Genomic DNA, 22,462 nt, shown 5'->3' with positions numbered 1-22,462 from the left:
GGAGCTACCTCCCTTCGCTCCGCCCCCGGAGGCGCGGTGATAATACGTCATCACAAAGCGCCGCCTATCTCGAAAGCCCCGCGGGGTCTTTCCCGTTTCCGTCGCGCTTTTAGAGCTGCCCTCAGCCGCCTGCAAACCGCTCCAGCGCCGTGACGGCGCCTCCCAAAACCCCGCGGCGGGCGCGGGGCGGGCGCGGCGATCCCGCTCCATCCTCCCGTACCACCCTTAGCTTCGGCAGCGCTGCCGCTGCGGCCCGCGCTGTCCGGCGGGGCTGCCCGGCGGGGGCTCCGGCGATGTCCGGCTCCCGGGCGGCTCCTCCCGGTTGAGCGGCGGCTCCGCGCGGGCCCCGCGCCGCACCCGCGGCCCGCCCGGCCGGGCATGAGGCGGAGCGGCGGCGGCACAAAGGCTCCAGCGGGGCTGCGCCTTGCCTGAGGCGGCGCCGCGCCCGCCGCGCCCCGCGGGGCGATGTCGCACGATCACGACATGGAGCGGACGATCAAGGTTGGCGGCGGGGCGGATTTCGGGGCGCTTCGTCCCGGGGGGTTCGCTCGGGGTCCCGCACAGCGAGGAGCTGAAGTTTGTGGTGTTTGTGTTTTGGGGAGCGGCGGGATTGGTGCTCGCCGGCCGCGAGTTGCGGTGTTCGCTCATTAATTAGCGCTGCTGGTTAATGAGGGGCTCATTATTATGTTAATTAGTGCCGCGCTCGTTCCGCCCTTCTGGCCCCGATCTGTCCCTGCTCCAATTCCCCTTTACCCAACGGAGCTGATCCCAACTCGGATGTGAAGTTTTTCAGGGTTTTTATTTTCTTCCTTATCCTGAGGGTTCTCCCCAGTGTCCTCATGGTACAATTCCAAATTCCATTTTGTCCAAATCCTCCTTCCCCAGCTTTGTTCCCCTTTCCCGGAATAATAGTCATAAACGACAAAATAATATCCCTAAATCACAAAATTAATGTCCCTAAACCACAAAATTAATGGCCAAAAATTATCTGATTTAAATATCCCAGAAGTTTCTCTGAGCTCCTCCTTAAAACCCCAAATTCCTCTGATCCTCTGGGATTTCTGCCCCTTCTTTCTAAACCCTGCATAAATTAAACTTGTATCATTTAATACTTTAATAATCTTTAGTATTTTAATAAGTATTCATTATTTTATATTTTATGCAGATTTTTTTTTGCTTGGTTTAGCTCAGGTTTGGTTGTTCTGGGGTTTAGGACAGGATTTATTTCCAGATTTGGGGATTTAGGAGAGGTTGGAGGAGCAGGAGCTGGAATTTCCCAGGATTGGATTTTTCTCTGATTCCATCCAGTTTATCCCAGCAGCATCCTGGACTCCCAAAACTCCAAATTTCCAACCTTTTTGCCATCAATATCTGTAAAAAATAGGTTTTTAAATGGTTTAAAATAGGTTTGTAAATGCTTTTAAAACATGATAGAAGGTTTACACAATGTGCATCTGTTTGCAAACCTTGAAATTAAAAATTCTGGCTTAGAAATGCCATGGAACAGGACAAATGTTGGGAAATTTAAATAAATTTCAGGACAGAAATTCAGAAATAAATTTAAGGACAGCCTTGCAAAAAAACCTAAATACTTTGGAGAAATAGAACTGTGAAAGTTGGATTATATTAGGACCCACAAGGTCCTAATTACTAAAATAACTTAAAATAACTAAAATTACTTAAATTATTCAAATAACAAATTACTCCACAGGATTATTTACATTGTACATTATTTACATGATACATTAATTTTAGATTATTTTCAGCATGGAGTGGCAAAAGCTGATAGGCCAAGAAATGCTGATAATGTATTGTAATTAAAAAAATTAAAAATTAAATTAAAAATAATTGGCTTCTGATAGTGCTGGTGTGATTTGTAACACCTGAATTGTCTCACCCTTCACATGAGACTAAAATTGGAATTAATGTGCTTCTCCTGTGGGAATTCTCCTTTTCCTGTGGAAGTTCTGCTTTTCCTTTGGGAATTCTGATTCTCCCTTGATAATTCTGCTTTTCCTTTTGGGAAATCTGCTTTTCTTTTTGGGACTCAGCTTCTTCTTTGAGAATTCTGCTTTTCCCCTAAAAATTCTGCTTCTCCTTTGGGGATTCTGCTTTTCCTTTAGGAATTCTGCTTCTTCTTTGGGGATTCTGCTTTTGAAATTCTCATTTTCCCCTGAGAATTCTCCTCCTCCTTTGGGAATTCTGCTTTTCTTTTTGGAATTCTGCTTCTCATGTGGGAATTCTGCTTTTTCCCTGGGAATTCTGCTTTTTTCCCTTGAGGATTCTCCTTTTCCTTTTGGGAATTCTGTTTTACTTTTGGGAATTCTGCTTTCCCCCTGAGAATTCTGCTTCTCTTGTGGGAGTTGACCTTTCCCCATGGAATTCTGCTTTTCCCCTGAGAATTCTGCTTTTCCTTTGGGAATTCTGTTTTTCCAGGCCCTGGCCATCCCAGCTTTCTGGGGTAATTCCCAAATTCTTGGCTCAGCCTTGTTGAGAGGGAATTTTGCTGCTGCTCCACGTGGAGCTGTGAAACTTTGCTGGAATTCTGGATATTTCACATCATTATCCCACTGAAAATTCAGGTTATTCATCAGAAGTTTCAGATCCCTGGAATTTTGGATATTCCAGGAATTCCATCCCCACAAAATCCAGCTGAAACACTTGGATGCTTTTAAACACATTGCTGCTTTTAAAGCATTTTCAGCTGTTTAAAATCAAAATAATGGAATTTTTAAGGTTGGAAAAGAGTGAACATGCTGGGAATTCCTGGTGCTGAGGTTGGAGCTGCCATTCCTGAGCTGGATTTGGTGTCATTTGTATTTCTTTACCATTAATCATTCATTTTACCTCTGAGTTATAAAGCTGCTTTGGGATGCAGGTTGGCTATAAAATTTAAATTTAATTTTATATAAAATTTAATTTTATATTTATTTTATATTTATATTCATCTTTATATCTATATTTATATTCCATTTATATTGTCATCTTATATTTATATTTATAAATATATTTTATATTTATATTTAATTTTCCTCAGGAAAGCAAACTCCCCACCAGGCACTTTTACACTCAGATTTGCTGAGTTGTTTTTTTGCGGTTTTTTTTGGGAAAAGCTGTAATAATTGTATTTATTATGTATTTATTGCCTGGGTTTTCCCTCCTGATCAGGAAACCTCCATTTTAGAGGAATACAACATAAACTGGACTCAGAAGCTGGGAGCTGGCATCAGTGGGCCTGTCAGGTAAGGGAGGAGTCAGTGAGTATTTTATTAAAAATGCTGATGGGATTCATGGAAAATTCAGACCAACAGATTCCTGTGCCCCCTGTGGGTTGTGCAGGAGGGATTTTGTATTTTTTGGGGGGAATTTGGGGAGGAAAAATTATCATGCTTTCTCTGTGCTCTGTGTTCCCACAGCCAGGCAGGAGCAGGAGTTGGTTTGGAATAATGAAAACAGAAATTTCTCCTGAGCTCCCCTTTCTTTGCTTTCCCACTTGTTTTTCCATATTTTCCTCTCCCTTTGCATCCCAGCCCTGCTGCTCATGGATTTCCCACCCCTGGATGATTTCTGGAGAGGAAAACACTTTTCTATCAAAACCTCTCCCCTCAGAAAAAATCCTCCCAAGAACTCTTTGCACTGAAAATCCTCCTTGATCCTTCCCTTCAGTTCCCACAGCCAGGCAGGAGCAGGAGTTGGGTGTGAAATAATGACAACAGAAATTCCTCCTGAGCTCCCTGTCCTGTCCCTTCCCTGCTTTCCCACTTGTTTTTCCATCTTTTCCTCTCCCTTTGCATCCCAGCCCTGCTCCTCATGGATTTCTCACCCCTGGATGATTTCTGGAGAAGAAAACACTTTTCCAGCAAAACTTCTCCCCTCAGAAAATGGGGATTTGGGCTGGAAAACCTCTGTGTGAAGCTCCCTTTGTCTTTCCCATCATTTATCTTCCTGTCTGGGTCCTCCTCATCCTTTTTGGGCTGTTTCATTAAAACATTCATTTTGTGCTTTGGCTGCCTCTTCAAACATGGGTCCTTTCCTCTGTTGTTAAATGAGGGGGGAAAAGAGAAAAAATTCATCCAAAATGAGGATTTCCTTCCCAAACCACTTTATCTATCCCAAATATTTCATTTATTCCAGCATCCCTGGGGGTGTTCAGGTGTGCTTTGGGTTATTTCCATCCCAAATCTCTCTTGGGGCTGAATTTAGGGTGAGAGCTGGGCTTTATCCCAGACTGGGGCCATTCCTGGCAATTCCCACGTGGAGAACAAACTCAGAGCTCCAAACCAATCACTTCAGGTGTCTCTTTTGAACCTCCTTGCTGACTGAATGATTTTGTTGCTGTAATCCCAGAGTCTGCATGAAAAAATCCTCCCAGGAACGCTTTGCACTGAAAATCCTCCTCGATCGTCCAAAAGCTCGAAATGAGGTACAGTTCCTGCTTTTCTCTCCTAAAAAAAACTTCAATTTTTGAAAGTTTGGGGATGTTTTAAACATAAAAAACCTCACCACCAAACCCCCATGTGCTGGCTGTGCATCCAGAGATTTATTTCTAATTAATTGGGATTTTTAATTAATTCAAGCTGTTCTTCTGCCTGTAATGGAACAGAACCAGTCTGAGAGGGAATTTTGTTGCCACTGCTCCAAGAATGCTTCAGGTTGTTGTGGAAATGGATTTTTTTCCATGTGCCAGGACCTAAAGCAGCTCCTGACGCAGGTTGGGAATTCTTGAGGTGCCAAACTTGTCAGTCTGTGGGATGATGGGCACTGTGGGGAATTTAAAGAAGGATTTATTATCCTTGAGGTTTGAGAAACTTCCATTTCTTATTACTGAGCAAATTCTCCTTTAAAATTCCCATGAAAATCATCTGTGTCCAAAAATCACCAAGATTTGGCTTGATTGAACAGCCCAGGGAGTTTTAAAGTGGGATTTATTCGTTCCAGATGATGGAATTTTGGGGTTTGTTCATTCCAGATGATGCAATTTTGGGGTTTGTTCATTCCACATGATGCAATTTTGGGATTTGTTCATTCCACACAATGGAATTTTGGGGTTTGTTCATTGCAGATGATGCAATTTTGGGGTTTGTTCATTGCAGATGATGCAATTTTGGGGTGTGTTCATTCCAGATGATGCAATTTTGGGATTTGTTCATTCTAGATGATGGAATTTTGGGGTTTATTCATTCCAGGTGATGGAATTTTGGGGTTTATTCATCCCACATGATGGAATTTTGGGGTGTGTTCATTCCACATGATGGAATTTTGGGGTTTATTCATTCCACATGATGGAATTTTAGGGTTTATTAATTCATTTTCACTTCCATTGAAACGCTACATTGCTCTTAAAGTTGATTCTGTCTAAATTTCTGTAAAACCCTCCAAAACTGAGCTTTTCCCAAAGCTCTGTGTGGGATCCCACAATCTGCCCCAAATTTGGGGTGTTTTTAGCCTCAGTGCCTGTCCCTGTGTGCAGTAACAGCTCTTCCCTTCTCTTCAAGGTACGTCTGCACATGATGTGTGCAACACACCCCAATATTGTTCAAATAATTGAAGTTTATGCTAACAGTGTGCAGTTCCCACATGAATCCAGCCCCAGGTAAGGTTGCAGAGGGGGATTCACTCCCACAGCTTCTTTTCCATGTTTAGCCCAAGGTATAGTGGAGTTTGCTTTGCTTTGCTTTGGTTTTAATCACAAAATTATTATTATTTCAAGGTGTAATAATTATCCTGCAGACCAAGCAGCTCTTGTTTGTTTTTTTTTTTTTCCCCCTGACTTTTGTGTGTTTAAATTATTTTGCCTCCTTTATTCCCTGTGTTGAATGCATCTCCATTTTTTTAGGTTTTCCATTGATTCAGTCTGCATTGTGTGAAAGAGTTGTTTCTAAAAATATGAAATCCAGCCCTGAAAACTCTCAATGCATTGTCCTGCTTAGAATGAACACAGGAAAACATGGAGCAGAGTGATATTTTTTTTGTGTGCATAAAAATATTGTCTTCTGATAGGATCTTAGTGGAGAAAATCACCAGAGCTGGGAGAATGAAAGAGCTGAGACCTGTCTTAGGCTCTGGTGGAGCTGATTTTGCTGTGTGGTGGGAACTGGGAGTTAATTCCTTGAGGATCTGGCAGCCCTGATCTCCACCTTCTTCTTTTTTATCCTTCATATTGAGGGCAGTAAAGCTGTAAATTAAAATAATGGGAGATCCAGACTCAAAACCATCCAGGTGCTGTGCAATCCTTGAGGGCAGAGTGTCCACATGGATTCCTGGATGGATCCATGTCCAATTTGTTCCAGCTGGATGTGGGAGCCCAGCAGGAGGAGCAAATTGGAGATTCCAGAAAATCCTGAGGGTTTTAGACTTGGACAGCACCAAAATAGCCCCAAAAGCAGCAGAGAAAAGCAGTGTTTGTGTGAAATATGCATTCTTAGCTTAGCTATTCTTCTTTTGGTAAAGCTGTAAATTAAAATATTGGGGAATTCAGACTCAAAACCATCCAGGTGCTGTGCAGTCCTTGAGGGCACAGTGTCCACATGGATTCCTGGATGGATCCATGTCCAGTTTGTTCCAGCTGGATGTGGGAACCCAGCAAGAGGAGCAAACTGGAGATTCCAGAAAATCCTGAGGAGTTTAGACTGGAAGGCAAAACAACAGCAGCAAAATTGCCCCAAAAGCAGTGTTTGTGTGAAATGTGCATTCTTAGCTTAGCAATTCTGTTCTTTTGTAAAGCTGTAAATTAAAATATTGGGGAATTCAGACTCAAAACCATCCAGGTGCTGTGCAGTCCTTGAGGGCACAGTGTCCACATGGCTTCCAGCTCCATCCAGGCTGGAGCTGGATGTGGGAGCCCAGCAGGAGGAGCAGACTGGACATTCCTGGGAGCCAGAAAATCCTGAGGGAGGATTTTAAACTCGCCAAAATAGCCCCAAAAGCAGTGTTTGTGTGAAATATGCATTCTTAGCTTAGCAATTCTGTTCTTTTGGATGATTTTTTTAATGTAACAACATGAAATGCTTTTGAACAGGGCTCGGCTCCTAATTGTAATGGAGATGATGGAAGGGGGAGAGCTCTTCCACAGAATCAGCCAGCACCGGCACTTTACTGAGAAGCAAGCGAGCCAAGTAACAAAGCAGGCAAGTCACCCCCTGTCCCAGCAAATCCATCATGCTCTGGCTAAAGTAGGGACAATTCCTGGGGCTGGAGGGGTGGGGAAAAAGGATGAATTCAAAGATTTCCTCAGTTCTGATCCGATGATCATTGCCTGCTTTGTTATAAGTGACACTGCCCAAGCTTTATTAGGAATAAAGGATTGAAGGTGTGGGCTTGTTCTCTGTGCTTAACTTTGCTTTTCCACACCTGCTCTAGAGAAGACTTGCAAGAGGATTTTGTCATTTTTCTTGTCCTAAAAGTGTTGCCTCCAGCAGGACTCCTGAGCTCTGGAACCTCCATGACCCCCTTGGAATTTCTCTCCTCTGGGCCAGGGGTTTTCAGGCTGGGTTCTGGGCTTGGGCTGTGGAATTCCTGGAAGATCCCAAGGAATGTGTCTGTTTGTCCTGATTTTGTGTCTGTTTGTTCCTTCACCTTTTCTCTCCCAGCTCACTCCTGAATGATTTTATAACCTCCATGGTGCTTTCTGCAGGGGGTTTTGGTGTCCATCAGGATTTTTGTTGCTGGTGGGACTCTCAGAAGGATCTCTGTGTAATTCAGTGCTGGGATTCCCAGTTGCTCTCAGAATATCTGAACTTGGGGCAAAAAAATGGTGTTACTTTTGTGCTTTGATTTGTTTCTAATGAAATGCTAATTGTGCTGGTACTTTTTGGTCTCATCCAACAAAGAAATGAGGTGGAAGTACAGAATTATTCTTGACAGTTTGTTTGAAATTGTTTGGCCTGTTTGATTCTGACATGGTGGGGAAAACTTGTAAAACTTTACCAGAAATCAAGACTTTGGTTTGAATTCTGTATGTACACTTGGGTTATTCATGTCTTTGCTTTAATGTTCATAGAAATGAAGTTTGAAATGTGAAATTCTTTTCTCTGGTGCTTCTTTATCCTTGTCTTGTACCCAGGAATGGTTCAAGTTTTTCACAGCACTGCCTCATTTTTAAGGGAATGTGGAATGTATTTGTTGTGTTTATCTCTGGGAATGTGTTTGTATTTATTGCTGAGCTGAGTTAGCAGTGAAGTTCTCTTGTGACAGTGATTTGGAGGTTTTTAAGGGCTCTAAACTTGGGTAGGATCCTACAGATATTTCCAAATAAGGGTTGTGAGCCTGTGCCTCACTTCTGTCTCAGGAATGCTGATTAAATATTTATATTTGACTTTTCTTGAAGTGAATTGCACTTGGAAATGTGCAGTCCCTGCAGCTTTTCCTGCCTGGATTGCAGGTTCCCAAAGCATCCTTGAAACAATTCTGTGGGATATCCCCAGGATGACTGAAGGGCAGGCAGCACCATCCAAAATGAAACAATCAAACTGCCTGAGGGTTGGATCTGCAGATTCCCTGGAATCCTGAAACCAGAACTCCCTGCTGGGCAGGGGCAGCAGCCTGGAGCCCTGGCACAGCAGGGAAGGGGCACTGGCACCTCCTGCTTCACTCTGGGGGGCTCTCAGTGCCTTGAGTTCCCAAATTGAGGAGGTTGGGAAGCCCAGGCCAGCCTGGATTTTGTTTTCTGTTGGATTCATGTCCCAGCTGGGTCAGGCTTGTCCTAAAGGAGAACTCCACTTAAAATATTTGGGGTTGGAAATGTTCTTTGTAAAGCTGAAATAAATGTGCAGGCTGCAGGAGGAGGTCAGTGATTGTAGCTGATTTATTGTGCCCTTTTCCAGATAGCTTTGGCTTTGCAGCATTGCCACTCACTAAACATTGCACACAGAGACCTCAAGCCTGAGAATCTCCTCTTCAAGGATAACTCTCTGGTGAGATCAACATTTGCAATTCTTTTGCTGCTGAATTCTCAGTGAAGTGGCTCAAGGGTGAATCTCAGGGTGGTGGTAAAATGACATGAATGTTTTGGAGACAAAATTGAAAAAAAAAATTTAATGGGATTGAATTTTCAAATGAAAATTTCAATTGAATTCAATTCAATTGCAAATTGAATCACCAGGATGGACTTGGTGCTTTCCCACTCCCTGATCTCCTTGCAGGGCAGTGAGTCCCTGCTGCTGCTGTTAAACAGGAGTCAGGTTCTCCACCTGAACTCAGAATCCAGCTCTGCCCCCTTATCAGGATGTTCTGACCCTCTGCCTACAGATCTTTGGTAGATCCAAACAATTCTTTGTGTCTCCTGCTCACCACCAGCCTGGATATGCAGTGACCCCCCTACAAGGGGCTCAGTGCCTTCCCAATCCGTGAGGGGGCCCAGAGCACCCAGAAAAATAAAACCTTGGTTTGAAAGGTCCCTTTGTGACCTTTCAGCTGCCTGGGGGAGTGTGAGGGTATAAACACAATGTTTGGAAAAGGTGAGATGAGGACAGGGGGAGAATTCTGTGTTAGAAAAGCTGGTTTAATGAGATTTGTCTAGTAAAGCCTCTTCTCCTTGTTTTAGGATGCACCTGTTAAATTGTGTGACTTTGGGTTTGCCAAAGTAGACCAAGGTGACTTGATGACACCCCAGTTCACTCCCTATTATGTAGCACCTCAGGTAACAATCAGTTCCTTCTCTGGGCTAAAGGGGGATCATTTATTGCCTGAACCTCCATATCCACATCATTTTAACCCCTTTGCTGTCCTGGAAGGGCTCTGAGTGCAGGAATCTTCCAGAAATCCTTTCACTCTGGAGCTGCCACAGGGATTTGTTGATAAAGCAAATTTCCCAGATTGCTCAGCACTGATGGTGATAATTTCCCTTTAGCTCTATTAAAGCAGCTGCTTTGGAGAAATCCCTGCTTTGCCATCCTCCTTCCAGCTCAAGCTCATTCAGGATTCCATTAAAAAGGACTTGGTTGGAAGGAAAAGGTTCTGAAAATGTTGCTCACCAAGGGGAGTTGGTACCTGGGCACCTTGGCTGGCCCCTGTGCATTAAACACAACCTGTAATTACACACAGGCTGCTCTTTGTGCTGCTTCCCCCCTCTCTCCTGTCCTTTGTGTTGGATCCTGGAGAAAATGAAAAGCAGCTGCAGATGGAGATTTAATTGCAGTGCTGGGCTGCCTTTAATTACTGGGAAAGGCAATTCAGAGATCAGAGCATGCCCTGAAAATTCATCAAATTCCTTCTCAGCTGGGGCTCCCTGCAGCCCCAACCCACAGACTGGGTCAGAAGGGACACATTTGATGGGAATTGTGCTGGGAGAGGCACAAAGGGACAGCTCTGAGCTGGGGTTACCCTCCAGACACACCTCAGGTTCTGGTTCCAAGCATGGAGGGGTTGGAGGTTCTGAGCAAGTGTTTAATTCAGGCAGAACTGGAGATTTCAGTGCTAAAATATTTAATATTTTAGTGTTTTCCCCATGTAGAAAGCTCCAGCCTTTCTCAGGGAGAAAAACTGGACTTTGGTAGTCTTTAGTAGCTGGAATAAGACTTCAGTAGCTGGAATAAATTTCTTGAATGGAAAATCATCAGGAATCTTTGCTGGTTGTGTTGCCTGTTCATGAACTGGATTTTTGTTTTTATTTCTCCTCTTTCCAGGTATTGGAGGCACAAAGAAGACATCAGAAGGAAAAGTCTGGAATTATCCCCACCTCTCCAACCCCTTACACCTACAACAAGGTGAGCTGGGACACATCTTCAAAAGTCTTCCCCACCCCTCTGGTGCTTCTGATAGAGCAAATAATGAAATGCACATTTAGTGCAAACCTAATTAATGTTCCTCTAATGAAGGGGGGGTAAATACACAAATGCTGTTAAGGAGCACTAAATATGAACAAGATTTTGGAGAGTAGAAGGACGCAGCTGGAGTGAGGCCATGAGGGAAGTTCTCTCAGCTCTGTTCAAAGGGAATCTCTTTCCTGCTGCCAGAGTTTCTGGATGTGCACAGCATTCCTTGTTCAGGCAGCTGTGCCAGGAACTGCTCTCTACCTGGATCTTCTGGAAAACAACCAAGAATTTCTTGTGTAGCTGCTGGAATCTTGGCAAAAACATGGCAGGAAATGTCCTGAGAGGTCATTTAATCTTTTTTGGGCATTCCAAAACATTTTCCTCCTTATTATCATCACTGTCTCCTGCTGGCTGAGCAGTGCTTGAACCACTGAGTGTCAATTTTAATTCAAGTTTTTTGGTTTGTGATCCCAGTGTAAGGATCTGTCCTGATTGCAGTTCTAGGGATGGTTGTTTATTTGATATGCAGTGTTAGCATTTAGTAGCCTCACAGAGAAAATTAAAGCAATTATTAATTAATCTGCATCACAAATCTGCCTTCCTCAGGGCTCTGACTGCCTCTCTCCATCCTGCAGAGCCAGGTTGGTGATTGTAGCAGACAATTCTGTTTCTCAACTCCTTAGAATGGGCCAGTAGTGTTTGCATATGGAGTTTCTTCTTCCCTCTCTTGTCCTTTGGTTTGGGATTTCCAAGGTGGGAGTGATTTTCTTTCCATGTTCCATGTGAAGAATTGCTCTGGTGGCTCTGGGTGACAGAGCTGCCTTGTCCCCAGGTGTGATTGTGCAAAAGCAGCACCTGGCACTGACCCAGAATGGGCACTGAGAGCTTCCAGGTGCTCTGTCCTTCCATGGCAGTCTGTCCTGTCCCTGGCTGCCCCCACAGACAGCTCTGATTCCATTTCCCTGCTGTTCCTTTCTTGGATTGTTGTTGTATTTTCAGCCTCCCATTGTAAACAAATGGGTTTTTTTATGGGATTGGGGGTAGGATTCCGGATTGGGAGTGGGATTCAGGATTGGGGTAGGATTCAGGTATCCTTAGAGATGGAATGAAGCTCTCACAGCCCTGGCTGTTCCCACACAATTCCCAAGCACCTGGGAGTTGTTGAGCTTGGAGCTGCCTTGTCCCAGCAGCCACATTTATCCACAAAGCAATAAACTGTGGTGGTGTTCACAGGGCTCCCAGGAAGAGGGAAAAGAGGATCTGACTCCATGTTTCAGAAGGCTGATTTATTATTTAATGATATATATTATATTAGAACTATACTAAAAGAAAGGATTTCATTGAAAGGCAAAGAAAGGAATGATGATAAAATCTTGTGATTCTCAGTCTGAGACAGCTGGGCTGTGATTTGCCATTAATTAGTAACAACCACATGAGACCAATCACAGATGCACCTGTTGCATTCCACAGCAGCAGATAACCATTGTTTACATTTAATTGCTGAGGTCTCTCAGCTTCTCAGGAGAAAAAATCCTTTCTGTGACAATAAACCTTTCACACTTCTGCAGCTCTGGCTGTCCCAGACAATTCCCAACAACTGGAATTTGTTCAGCTTGGAGCTGCCTTGTCCCAGCAGCCACATTTATCCACAAAGGTGGATCTGAGCTGGTTCTGTTCCCTTAGGGAATCACACAGAACTTTTATCAGAACTCCCCCATTATTTATTACAAACTGCTGCCCAGAGTGACCCTTTCCCTGCTTGCAGAGCTGTGACCTGTGGTCCCTGGGGGTGATTATCTACGTGATGCTGTGTGGGTACCCCCCCTTCTACTCCAAGCACCACAGCCGGACGATTCCCAAGGACATGAGGAAAAAGATCATGACAGGAAGCTTCGAGTTCCCAGAGGAGGAGTGGAGCCAGATCTCAGAAATGGCAAAAGACATTGTCAGAAAGTGAGTCCTTGAGGAAACTCTGCTGTTGCTCTGTGCTTTGTGTTAAGGAATTGGAATGGTTCCATGTTAAGGAAGTGGAAAAGCTCCTGGAATTGCCTTGTCCCAGCAGTGAGGGTTGTCTGCAGCTCATCCAGCTGGCAAATTCTCTGTTACATTCAGCATAAACCAAGTCTGGGAATTTTTTGAATTTTTTTTTCCCCTGTCCAAGTGTTTAATGTTGATGTCTCTTTTGTTGGGGTGAATTGTGTATTGAGTCTTCAGGGGGAGTGGGAGCACTGAAGGGTTTCAGGATAACACAGATTTCCTGGGATAACATTTGAATTCCTGTGAAAATCAAGTGCCTTCAATGGGATGTGGTAAATCTGTCCCCTAAAGCCCTGTGCACATCATACAGAGCCTAAAAAGAGTCAGGCAGGAGGATGGAGAGGAAGATTAAGATCTGCCATGAGGTGCCAGCCTCAGATAAGGTTTTGCATGGATGTTTTATTCCAGATGCTAATGGAGCCTGTTTTCCATGCAGGGCACATCCCTCAGCTGGGAGTGTTTGAAAGACTTGGTCTGTTTGGGAGCAAGAACGTGGCACTGATCAGGGCTTGACCTCACTGATTTTTGAAAAAGTGACAGGGACTTACTGCCTTTGCAGCACCAGAGGAGCTGAGAGAATAAAAGCAATATAAATAGGGAAATAAAATCAGTTGGGGAAGTAATTTAGAAGTGTCACTGGCTCCTGAGATGTACTGTAAATTCTCCAGGGATTCACATTGTTTCAGAGCTGTGCAGGAGAAACCCCAACCTTTCATTAAATTAACTTTCCTTTATACCAAGGTCAGCTCTTTATTCTCACACAGAAACTCCACAGGCAAAAGGTTTCATTGTCTTTTAAAATTCCCATGAAAGTCGGCTCTGAGGATGTTGTCCCATGGATCCAGACTGATTTCTGACCTCAGCCTTGATGAGGGTTTGATAATGGCTTAGGATCTGGGAAATGCATGGAAAAGGAATGCACGTGGCTGCTATCAAAAATGAGCTCAACTTGCTTGGCAGCAAGTGGGATTTCTGCTCTCCCCCACGGTGCTGCTGACATTTTGTACAAGTTATTTCCACTTTCTTGGTACATTAAACAATTGTGCTCTGCAGCCAAGAAGCTGATCTGGAGTTGTCTGAGGAAGTGTGACAGGCTCATGGAGTCATTCCCATTCTCATTCAGACTTTGGGATGACTTGTCAGCACTCTGTGGGAAATCTTGCTTTTTTTATTTAGTTGTGCTCGTCATGAGAACACAAATTTATCTGCAAATCCTCTTTGCAGGGTTTCATGCTAGAAAAAAATGGATTTCATGGAGTTTTCAGCTGCTTTTTATTTTGAGGGGCTGGAACCAAAGTGTTCATGACTTGAGGACTTTTCAGGGCATGGTGGGAGCAGTGAATGCTGCAGAGTTTCCATGCCCAGAGTCCTTGGGATGAGTGCAACCTGTTCTGGGGAGAGCATTTCCAGGGAGTGCCAGCCTGGATCATTTCCAGCTCCTCTGGAGGTGATTTCCCCCCTGGGAGCTGCAGCTGTGGAATTCAGCAGCACAGGGGTACCCCAGGAATGCCTTTAGCACCCTCCTTTGCCCTGGATGAGCTGTGACAGAATTAAACCACAGCAAGCTCAGAGAGCTGGGACAGATTTTGAGATTTTGCCCCAAAATGAGGCAGTTTGAGCTCTTGGCAAAGCTGATTTTTTTAGCCTTGAAAATGCTTAAATGCATTTAAATCACCAAATTCCTCCTTAAGGATTTATTCTTTCCTCCCCAGGCTGCTGAAGGTGAAGCCTGAGGAACGTCTGACCATTGAGGGGGTGTTGGACCATCCCTGGCTCAATTCCACTGAGGCCCTGGACAACATCCTGCCCTCTGCCCAGCTGATGATGGACAAGGTCTGAGCAGCAGTGACTTGGTCAGGGATGTTGCAGAGGAGCAGGAGAGCTCTGGGATGGGTGAAGGGCTTTTTTGATGTGGAGTTATGCAGAGAAGGAGCTTCTCTTCTGCTTATGGAGAGCTTGAGATTATAGGGGAGAAAATGGAAACAGGAATTAAAATGGGAATAAAATGTGAAATTTGGGCTTGAAGGAGATGCTCCCAGATTGGTGTAATGAGCAGCCATGTGCTGATGGTGGAAAGCAGAGCCTGAGGGATCTTCCACAGCTCTTTGCTCTTTTTGCCATGATTTATGAGGTCATACAGCAATGACCTCACTAATTAAACACACAGTCCTTGTTTCCTTTCATTTCTGCTCCAAGAGGATTTCAGTCAATCTTGTGAACCATGAGAAGATGATCCTTTGTCCTGTTTCCCCCAGGGATATTTTGTCACTGATTTTAGTTCTAACCATACCTTTCTTCATGCAAAACTGACTTTTCTTGCCCACCTCCAAAATAAATCAAACTTTGGTGCCTCATTTTTTTGCCAATGGTGAACACTGTCCATTGTCTTTGCAGGCCATGGTGGCAGGGATCCAGCAGGCTCATGCAGAACAACTTGCAAACATGAGAATCCAAGACCTCAAAGTGAGCCTGAAGCCCCTTCACTCCGTGAACAACCCGATCCTGCGCAAGCGGAAACTCCTGGGGTAACTGCAGAGCTGGGCTTGCAAGGACAACCTGGAGCCAGCTGGGAAATGCCTTTGGGGATGGCACAGGCTCAGCTGTGGTGGTTTAACACAATTCTGGTGTTGCTCAGACAAGCAGCAGTGGCACAGTGTGGTTTTTGTGCCAAGATGTGCCAGTGAGGTCAGGAGGGAGGTTGGGCACTGTTCCTGCATTGAACAGATTCCTGTTGGGATGATGGGTCACATGTAAGATAAGGCAAACTGGGAGAAAAAAAATCTTAAAATTCTTTCTCATCCTCACATTTATTTACTGAAGAAGTCAGGTAAACTCTCTGTCTCTCTCTCTCTTTTTGTTTGAATTAATCTGAAAAATAGACTCATACACTTTAGGATCACCCTTATTTCAAACAACTTACAGGAATATTCCTTTTTCTCCATACCTAAAATGATCAACAATTATAATTAATGCTGAACCTGCCTCCCAGTTTCCCAGATAGGGAAGGAGCTGTGTTAGACTGCAGCAGTTACACAACAAGTAACAAGCTTGAGCTCATTAAATTCTAATTATTCCCCCCTTGTTCTTGTGCAGCACCAAGCCAAAGGATGGTGTTTACATCCATGACCCTGAGAATGGAAGCAATGATTCCAACGTGGCTCTGGAGAAGCTCAGAGATGTGATTGCTCAGTGCATTCTACCACAGGCTGGTAAAGGTTGCCACTTTTAAGAACCTTTTATTCCTAAATGTGCAAGACCCCCACTTTGGGTCTGGCTGTGTCAGTGGTGAGGAAGGAAGAAAAGTCCTGGGCAGCCTCTGAGCTGGGATTTGGGTTCATTGGGAATTTTAGTGACATGCAGAGCTGTTTAAAGTAACTTTTCAAACAGGAATATTTGGTTTAAAGGCCATTTCCTGGTTTGTGTGGGGTCAGCAGGAATAACTGCCCAGTTTGAATCCAAACCTCCTGTGTCCCTCTGTTGTCCCAACCAGGAGAGAATGAAGATGAGAAGTTGAATGAAGTGATGCAGGAGGCCTGGAAATACAACAGGGAGTGCAAATTGCTGCGGGACACCCTGCAGAGCTTCAGCTGGAACGGTGAGAATTCCTGCTCTCCCCCAGGGAGGGTGGAACAGGGGGAAGCACAGACCTCCTGCTATGGAAATAACCCCAGATTTATTGGATTTGGGCTGATTTAGGGTTTGACACTGTTTTATCCCTTCTGCCAGAACTGGTGTTCTCAAAATGGGGGTGAAAATGTTGCTTTGAAGTTTCTGTTTGAGGGTCAGGGTTGAGTTTTCTGAAGCATCAGGAATGTAACAGCACAAATGGATCATGATAGAAAGGGGGAATTTTAAACTTTCTGAGGGCAGGGATAGATGGGATATATGCAAAAACCCTTCCCTGTGAGGGTGGGGAGCCCTGGACAGAGAAGCTGTGGCTGCCCCATCCCTGGAAGTGTCCAAGGAGAGGTTGGACAGGGCTTGGAGCAGCCTGGGACAGTGGAAGGTGTCCCTGCCCAGATGACCTTTAGGGTCCTTTCCAACCATTCCAGGATTCTCTGATCCTTTCAGGAACCTATTGAGCTGTTTTCCATCCAGCTGTTTATTCCCTCTTTCTGCTGGAGGCTGCTCCTCCCTGTCAGCTCAGTTTGGGTGGGAAACACAAAGAAACCAGGACAGGCACCTTGGGATGCTCAGGTGGCTCCTGGCCAGAGGAGCTGCAGAGGTTTCAGCCCCCAGGAGCAGGTGCTGATGGATGGGAGGGAGCAGGAGCATCACTCAGCTTCACAAGGGTTTGATCTGCTTCCTCCTCTGTTCTGTTTACTTGGCTCTCATTGAGATCTTTAATTGCTCCATTTTTCCATGGTCTGAAAGTCCTTTTGCATCCTGCGCTGCTGTTGCCATAAGTCTGTGTTTAATTCCATTGGGATTCCTTAATTAATTAAACAATTCCACTGTTTAATTCCAGCTGGGATTGCTTTCCTCCTTGTGCCCAGCTCCAGCTGATTCCCTGTTTTTGTTTTTTTCCCTTCCAGGCAGAGGATTCACAGACAAAGTGGATCGACTAAAACTGGCAGAAATTGTCAAACAAGTGATCGAAGAGCAGACGAATTCCCACGACTCTCAATAGCTCGAGCTTCTTAATCTTATTTTTTTTACCATTTAAGATTTATTCTTTAACTGTAAAAAGTATTTTTATGTAAATTAATAAATCATAATTATTTCATTAAATTTCCATACTGCTTGAAAATGCTGTATAGTTGTAGATACAAAAAAAAAAAAAATCATTGGTACTGTAATATTTTTTTAAAACTCAGTTCCTCGAGGTATATATGATCACTTATGTACTGTTAATCATGAGCCCCACAAATGGGGTGGATTTTATTGTTAAAAACCATTTTTTTTCTTAATAACCAGTTGCAGAAGCTGCCTTTCACCTGCCACAGCCAGCCCCTGCAGTGACTGTATGAGAAGGAGAGCCACAGTTTCTCAAGCTCCTGCTCAGTGAGTACTTGAAGCAAGTGCTGTGAAATGCAAATTCACAGCTCCCCTTGGCACCTAAATTCCAGGTCTTTAGGTAGAGAAAAATCAATTAAATACCCTTCAGTTTGGCTTGGTGCCTGGCCCATGTGCTTGCTGAAGTTTTCAGTTCTGAGCAGTGACTCTCTTTTTTTGTCACCTTCCCCATCTCCCTCAGACCTTCTTTAAGGCTTAACCTCCTCTCTTTCTTTCTCCTCATCTTCCTCAGAGCTTTTTTAAGGCTGAATCAGCCATTCAGCACAAAACTCTTCTTTTTCTCACCTTGTCCAAGAGCAGAACAGAAGAATGTTCAAGTCTTTATGCACAAATTCCTTTAATTTCCATGGTGGGATCTTCTATGGACTGAGACCAGCCTGGGCTTTGTTTGTTTGGGATATTCCCATTCTTTCCTTCCTAGAAGATCCAAGCTTGGGTTTTGAGTTGTCCTCTTGTTTGGCAGAGCTCCCAGTGCTCTGGGGAACCCCTGGGATTTCTCTGGAGCCCAAATTCTCATCTCTGATGCCTTCAAGCTCCTTCTTGGGGGAGCCACAACTGCAGGGCTGCTCCCTGCTCCCCAGGGCAGGTTCTTTCTCTAGTCTGGAACATTGGCTCCAAAAGCTGCTTTTTTAAATCCTGATGAAGCAAACCAATGGCAAGAATCTGTACATAGTTCTAGTTTTCTACCTTTTCTGCTTCTCTTTCTTTCAAAGATCGGGCGGAGGCTTTTTATAGAGCTATTTTGGTACCAAATCTGTGCAGACGCCGGCTGAGTTTGGTCTGCAGACTGAAGTGCCAACCCAGGGCCCTCAGTGACCACTCCTGAACGTTGTTGTCTTTCACAGCTCATCCATTTTTGGGTTTACATTGACCAACCTGAGCCATCAATCTCCCAGTTCTCTCCTACAAAAGTCCAGCCTTGTTGGTTGTTTTGGTCTCTTTTCTATACCAGAATTTCCTTGCAGCTTTAGCTGGATGGCAAAGCAGTGTCTGACTCTTTCTATACAATTTTCTAAACAGTGACTTGTTTTTTCTACATGAAGGAGATGCTTTGTTTCCTGTTCTCTGTCAGCTTTCCCTAATCCTGTGGACAGTTTTCCAGTGCAGGGTAAGAACAGTCCCTGCTTCTCCATGCTCTGATGGGAGCAGGGAGTGTTTGTAAACACCTCTGACATTACCTGGAATATTTGTGCACTGACCTCTTGATGAAAACTGAAGAGAATTAGCAAAAATTGAGAGTTTTTGTCACTTTTTTGGCTGTACCATCAAGCCCTGTTATGTGCATTTCTGTCCTTGCTCTAATTCTAGGTCATGTCTTGAAATGGTTTCATTTTGAACTTGAAATCCATGTTTTTTTCTGAGGAATTGAAACTTTCAAGTGTGGCAGATAGAGATGGAAACAAGGAAATCACCTTTGTTTGAATGGCAGAGCAAAAAATCCCCTCCAAAAGCACTTTGTGACTCTGCCCTCCCAGCAGGAAAATCCTCAGGCAGATTTTTGGGAGTCAGAATTTATTGGAAGTGCAGTCAGGGAGGAAGGTGGGATCTGATGTGTGTTAGAGGATTCCTCCTTTTCTTCATCCCTCAAGTGCTGCTGATCCTGAGGTGGGAACATTTGTACAAATTTCCAAGGGCTTTTGCCACAAGGAACTGCTTTTGATGGATTTAATCTCCATTTTCTTGTCTGTGATAAATAATAAGAGCCTGATTTGAAGCAGAGAGAGGAGGGACAGATTAAGAAAACACAATTTGAAGACTCAAGGTCAAATGGTTTTGTTTCTATGAGAAAGTTGATTTTTTTACTCTTTGAAAAGTTCTGTTTTACATTTCAAAGTTCAATAACTTTAATGGATTCATTTATGTGTTTGAAAGTAGCATTTGATTTTCCCCTTCCTGGGTTTAGTTTATTTTTCAGTTGAAGCAAGTGCAAGACACCTTGTCTTGATTCTCTGAGGCTTGACTTGGTAATAAATCTACTGATCCTTTGTAGCAGACTGTGAATATTGTAAATATCTCGAGCTGGAAGTGTGGGATCAAAGAGGAATTTCTTTGTACAAACACTAAAAATATGTGAGAAAGCTCTGGAGGTTGTTGGGTTTGGGGTTTTTTTTTAGAATTTTATCTAAGTGAAGAAAAATGTCTGAAATCATTTGACCTTTTCAAAATTTTCTGTATAACTGGCTTCTCCTGTGATTTGATTATTTGAAGCTTTTCTATTTCTATTAAAATTAGGAGAACCTGATTAGTGAAAGAGATTTTGATTGGAAATAGCAACATGTCAAACTTTTGCTGTCATTACTTCTGGATTTTCTTTTGGAAACTCAAGTGTGTCCCCATGTTTAACTCCTGTGTGTTAAAATGTTCTCATTTCTCCTCTCAGTGTTCCCTGTTAGTTCCTTTTGGATCAGTATTACATTGTAAATATTACCCATCCTGTATATAAATGATTTTACTAAACTCAAAAGTTCCTGCCTGGTTTTGTTTGGTTCCCAAATCCCTGCACAGAGACGAAGGAAGGAGCAGGAGGGAAGAGCAGCAGGATTCTGCTTTTCCCTGGAAGTTTCCAGAAGGTTTGGGTGCACTTTGGGGGTGGTTAATGGTGAGCACAGTGGTGCTGGGTTCATTTTTGGATTTTATTACCTTAGAGGATTTTTCCAGCCTTAGAGATTCCATTATTCCATTATTCCACCACCCTCAGCCCCCATCCCACCTCCCTGATCCATGGGCACAAACACTTGAATGAGGATTTGAGGCTGGATAAATCCCTGGGCAATCCTGGGCTCTGCTTGGCACCATAACCCACAATTGCCTTTTTTTAGCCCAGCTTTGCATCAGATGGCAGCAGCACCTGCCCAGTGCTCCCAGTTACCCCCTGAGGGCTGGACTGGGCACTCAGGGAAGGGAGGGATGAGTCCTTCTGTCTTTGGGACACTGGGGATAGGAGCCAGATCCTTGAGGTGGGAGCCCTGCTGGGACTGGGGGACACTGGGTGGTCAGAAATGGATCTGCTGTGTTGCTGATGGCCCTGAGCTGTTCCAGGGACAGGGAGTTCTTCCCTCCCCTCTCTCTTTCTTTAAGGAAGGAGCCTCAGGGTGGCATTTGGGCCCTTCCTGCCTCTGGAAATGTTTTTGTTATCCTCGGGGTGACAGGAACCAGACACACCCAGGAGCATTTCAGGACACAAGCTGGGGCAGGTGTGAGGGCTCAGGCTCCTTCCTTGTAAGAGAATTTCCCTCTGCTTGGTGCCTTGGGGGAGTTCAGAGTGGGTTGGGTGGTGAGTGACCCTCAGAGCCTCCAGACTGGGAAAGGGACTGAGGGGACAATTTATTCCCTGGGAGCACTTGGAGCAGCCAAGCCAGCAAGAAAACTCCCCTCAAACAAACACTGAGTGATTTCTGCAATCTGAGGAGCCCTGGGACTGTGTCAGCACCCACTGCCAGCCCTGATGCTCCATTAGCAATCCAATCATTGCTCCCTGGGTAATCTTCCATCACTTAGGAAGCCTTAATCCCCTTTTAAACAAATTGCACTGGCTCCACAAACGGGGTCAGTGCCAGGAGGGTGCAGGAGGCTCTCAGGGGTGAGGCTGGGTTTGTTTTATGCCCTGCCAGTGCCAGGACACAAATCCCACCCTGCCTGTGGAAAATTTGCCTTTGAGTCACCCATATCCAACACAGAGTCACCCATATCCAAACTTTGGGACTAGAGGAGGATTTGAAGGACCAGGGGGAAGAAGATGGCTGAAAACTTTGGTTTTATCCTTTAGAACAGCAAAATTGAATTGTTTCACTCAGTCTGACTCTGTAGGAGAAAATAAGTCATTGACCAAGCCTCCAGGGCCCTTGTGTGACTTACCCAGAGTTTACACAGTTGTGTAAGTTAATTACACAAAGCTGGAGTATTTCCTCTTCTTGTCTAACCTGCTATGAGAAAAATTTGGGTTGGACCCAAAAGGTGAAGCTGTTGGAAAATAAAAGAGTGTGAAGGTAAAGAGTTGTTTTTAACACAGCTGAAGACCTGGTTTATTTCCTACAGAATGGTGGGACCTCAGTAAATAATTCATGTGAACATCTGGAAATGCAAAAACAGATTCAGACAAAGTCCTGCTCACCTGGTTCATGAGAGATGCTCCACAGGGTCGAGGCAGCTGATTTTGGGGAGTATTGTGGCTGGGCAGGAGTTGGCAGGGAGAAGAAAAGGGAAATGTGCAGAATTCCAGGCAGATTTTGTCCTTTGCAATTCTTCACTCCCTGCAATTGCTTCTTAGGGTGGTGCAAGTTCTCACAGAGTGAATTAAAAGGCAGAGATTGAAAAATACTCATTTTGCTTTCTGTTAATTTGTAAAGGCAACGACTTGGAGAAATAAAGTAAAAAAAGCTCCTTAGGAGCTCCAACCTCCATGGAGCTGCACCAGGTCTCTGAGCCTTTACATGGGGTTTACTGCATTTCTAGGGATATTCCCAGGAGGAGAAAGTCTGGACTAAAGATTTACCACGCTGAAAGAATCCATTAAATAAATAACTATGTCCACTGAGCGCCTGGCTCTGCCAGCCCCGCGGGGACAGCTCCATCCCGGCTCTGCAGAACGAGGAGTTGAGTTGGGAAGGAGGAGCTGGGAGGACTCTGCCTCTCTCCTCGCAGGCCGGGCTGCAGCTGCA

The 22,462-nt window shown here is 44.4% G+C and overlaps 1 protein-coding gene across 4 annotated transcripts; it reads left to right on the top strand.

The window, feature by feature from the left end:
* The first annotated feature begins 401 nt into the window (after nucleotides 1-401).
* On the top strand, nucleotides 402-20,251 carry MAPKAPK5 (MAPK activated protein kinase 5). Of its 4 annotated transcripts, none has more exons than XM_054289038.1 (14): nucleotides 402-501; nucleotides 3,169-3,242; nucleotides 4,348-4,423; nucleotides 5,496-5,593; nucleotides 7,019-7,127; nucleotides 8,823-8,912; nucleotides 9,542-9,637; nucleotides 10,623-10,703; nucleotides 12,517-12,704; nucleotides 14,501-14,621; nucleotides 15,183-15,313; nucleotides 15,882-15,997; nucleotides 16,279-16,383; nucleotides 17,324-20,251. In XM_054289038.1, the coding sequence occupies exons 1-14, from the start codon at nucleotides 466-468 to the stop codon at nucleotides 17,416-17,418; spliced, it is 1,416 nt and encodes a 471-aa protein (XP_054145013.1). In that variant the 5' UTR covers nucleotides 402-465; the 3' UTR covers nucleotides 17,419-20,251. The 4 variants fall into 4 exon arrangements, with proteins under 4 accessions (XP_054145013.1, XP_054145011.1, XP_054145012.1 ...); XM_054289036.1 differs by having other exon boundaries at nucleotides 15,882-16,003; XM_054289037.1 differs by having other exon boundaries at nucleotides 7,019-7,131; nucleotides 8,827-8,912; nucleotides 15,882-16,003.
* The last annotated feature ends 2,211 nt before the right edge of the window (nucleotides 20,252-22,462 follow it).

Source organism: Melozone crissalis, unplaced genomic scaffold (assembly GCF_028551555.1).
Source record: "Melozone crissalis strain CALT ecotype California unplaced genomic scaffold, PUWL_Pcris_2 ptg000063l_1, whole genome shotgun sequence".
Classification (NCBI taxonomy): domain Eukaryota; kingdom Metazoa; phylum Chordata; class Aves; order Passeriformes; family Passerellidae; genus Melozone; species Melozone crissalis.
Note: the sequence above shows the minus strand (reverse complement) of the source record. Positions and strands in the feature narration are given on the sequence as shown.

Bases quoted from the DNA above. Each gene is read 5' to 3' on its own strand.
- MAPKAPK5 (XM_054289036.1), top strand. From the start codon at position 466: ATGTCGCACGATCACGACATGGAGCGGACGATCAAG. The intron at 7,128-8,822 runs GCAAGTCACCCC...GCCCTTTTCCAG, and splicing joins CGAGCCAAGTAACAAAGCAG to ATAGCTTTGGCTTTGCAGCA. The intron at 10,704-12,516 runs GTGAGCTGGGAC...CCCTGCTTGCAG, and splicing joins CCCCTTACACCTACAACAAG to AGCTGTGACCTGTGGTCCCT.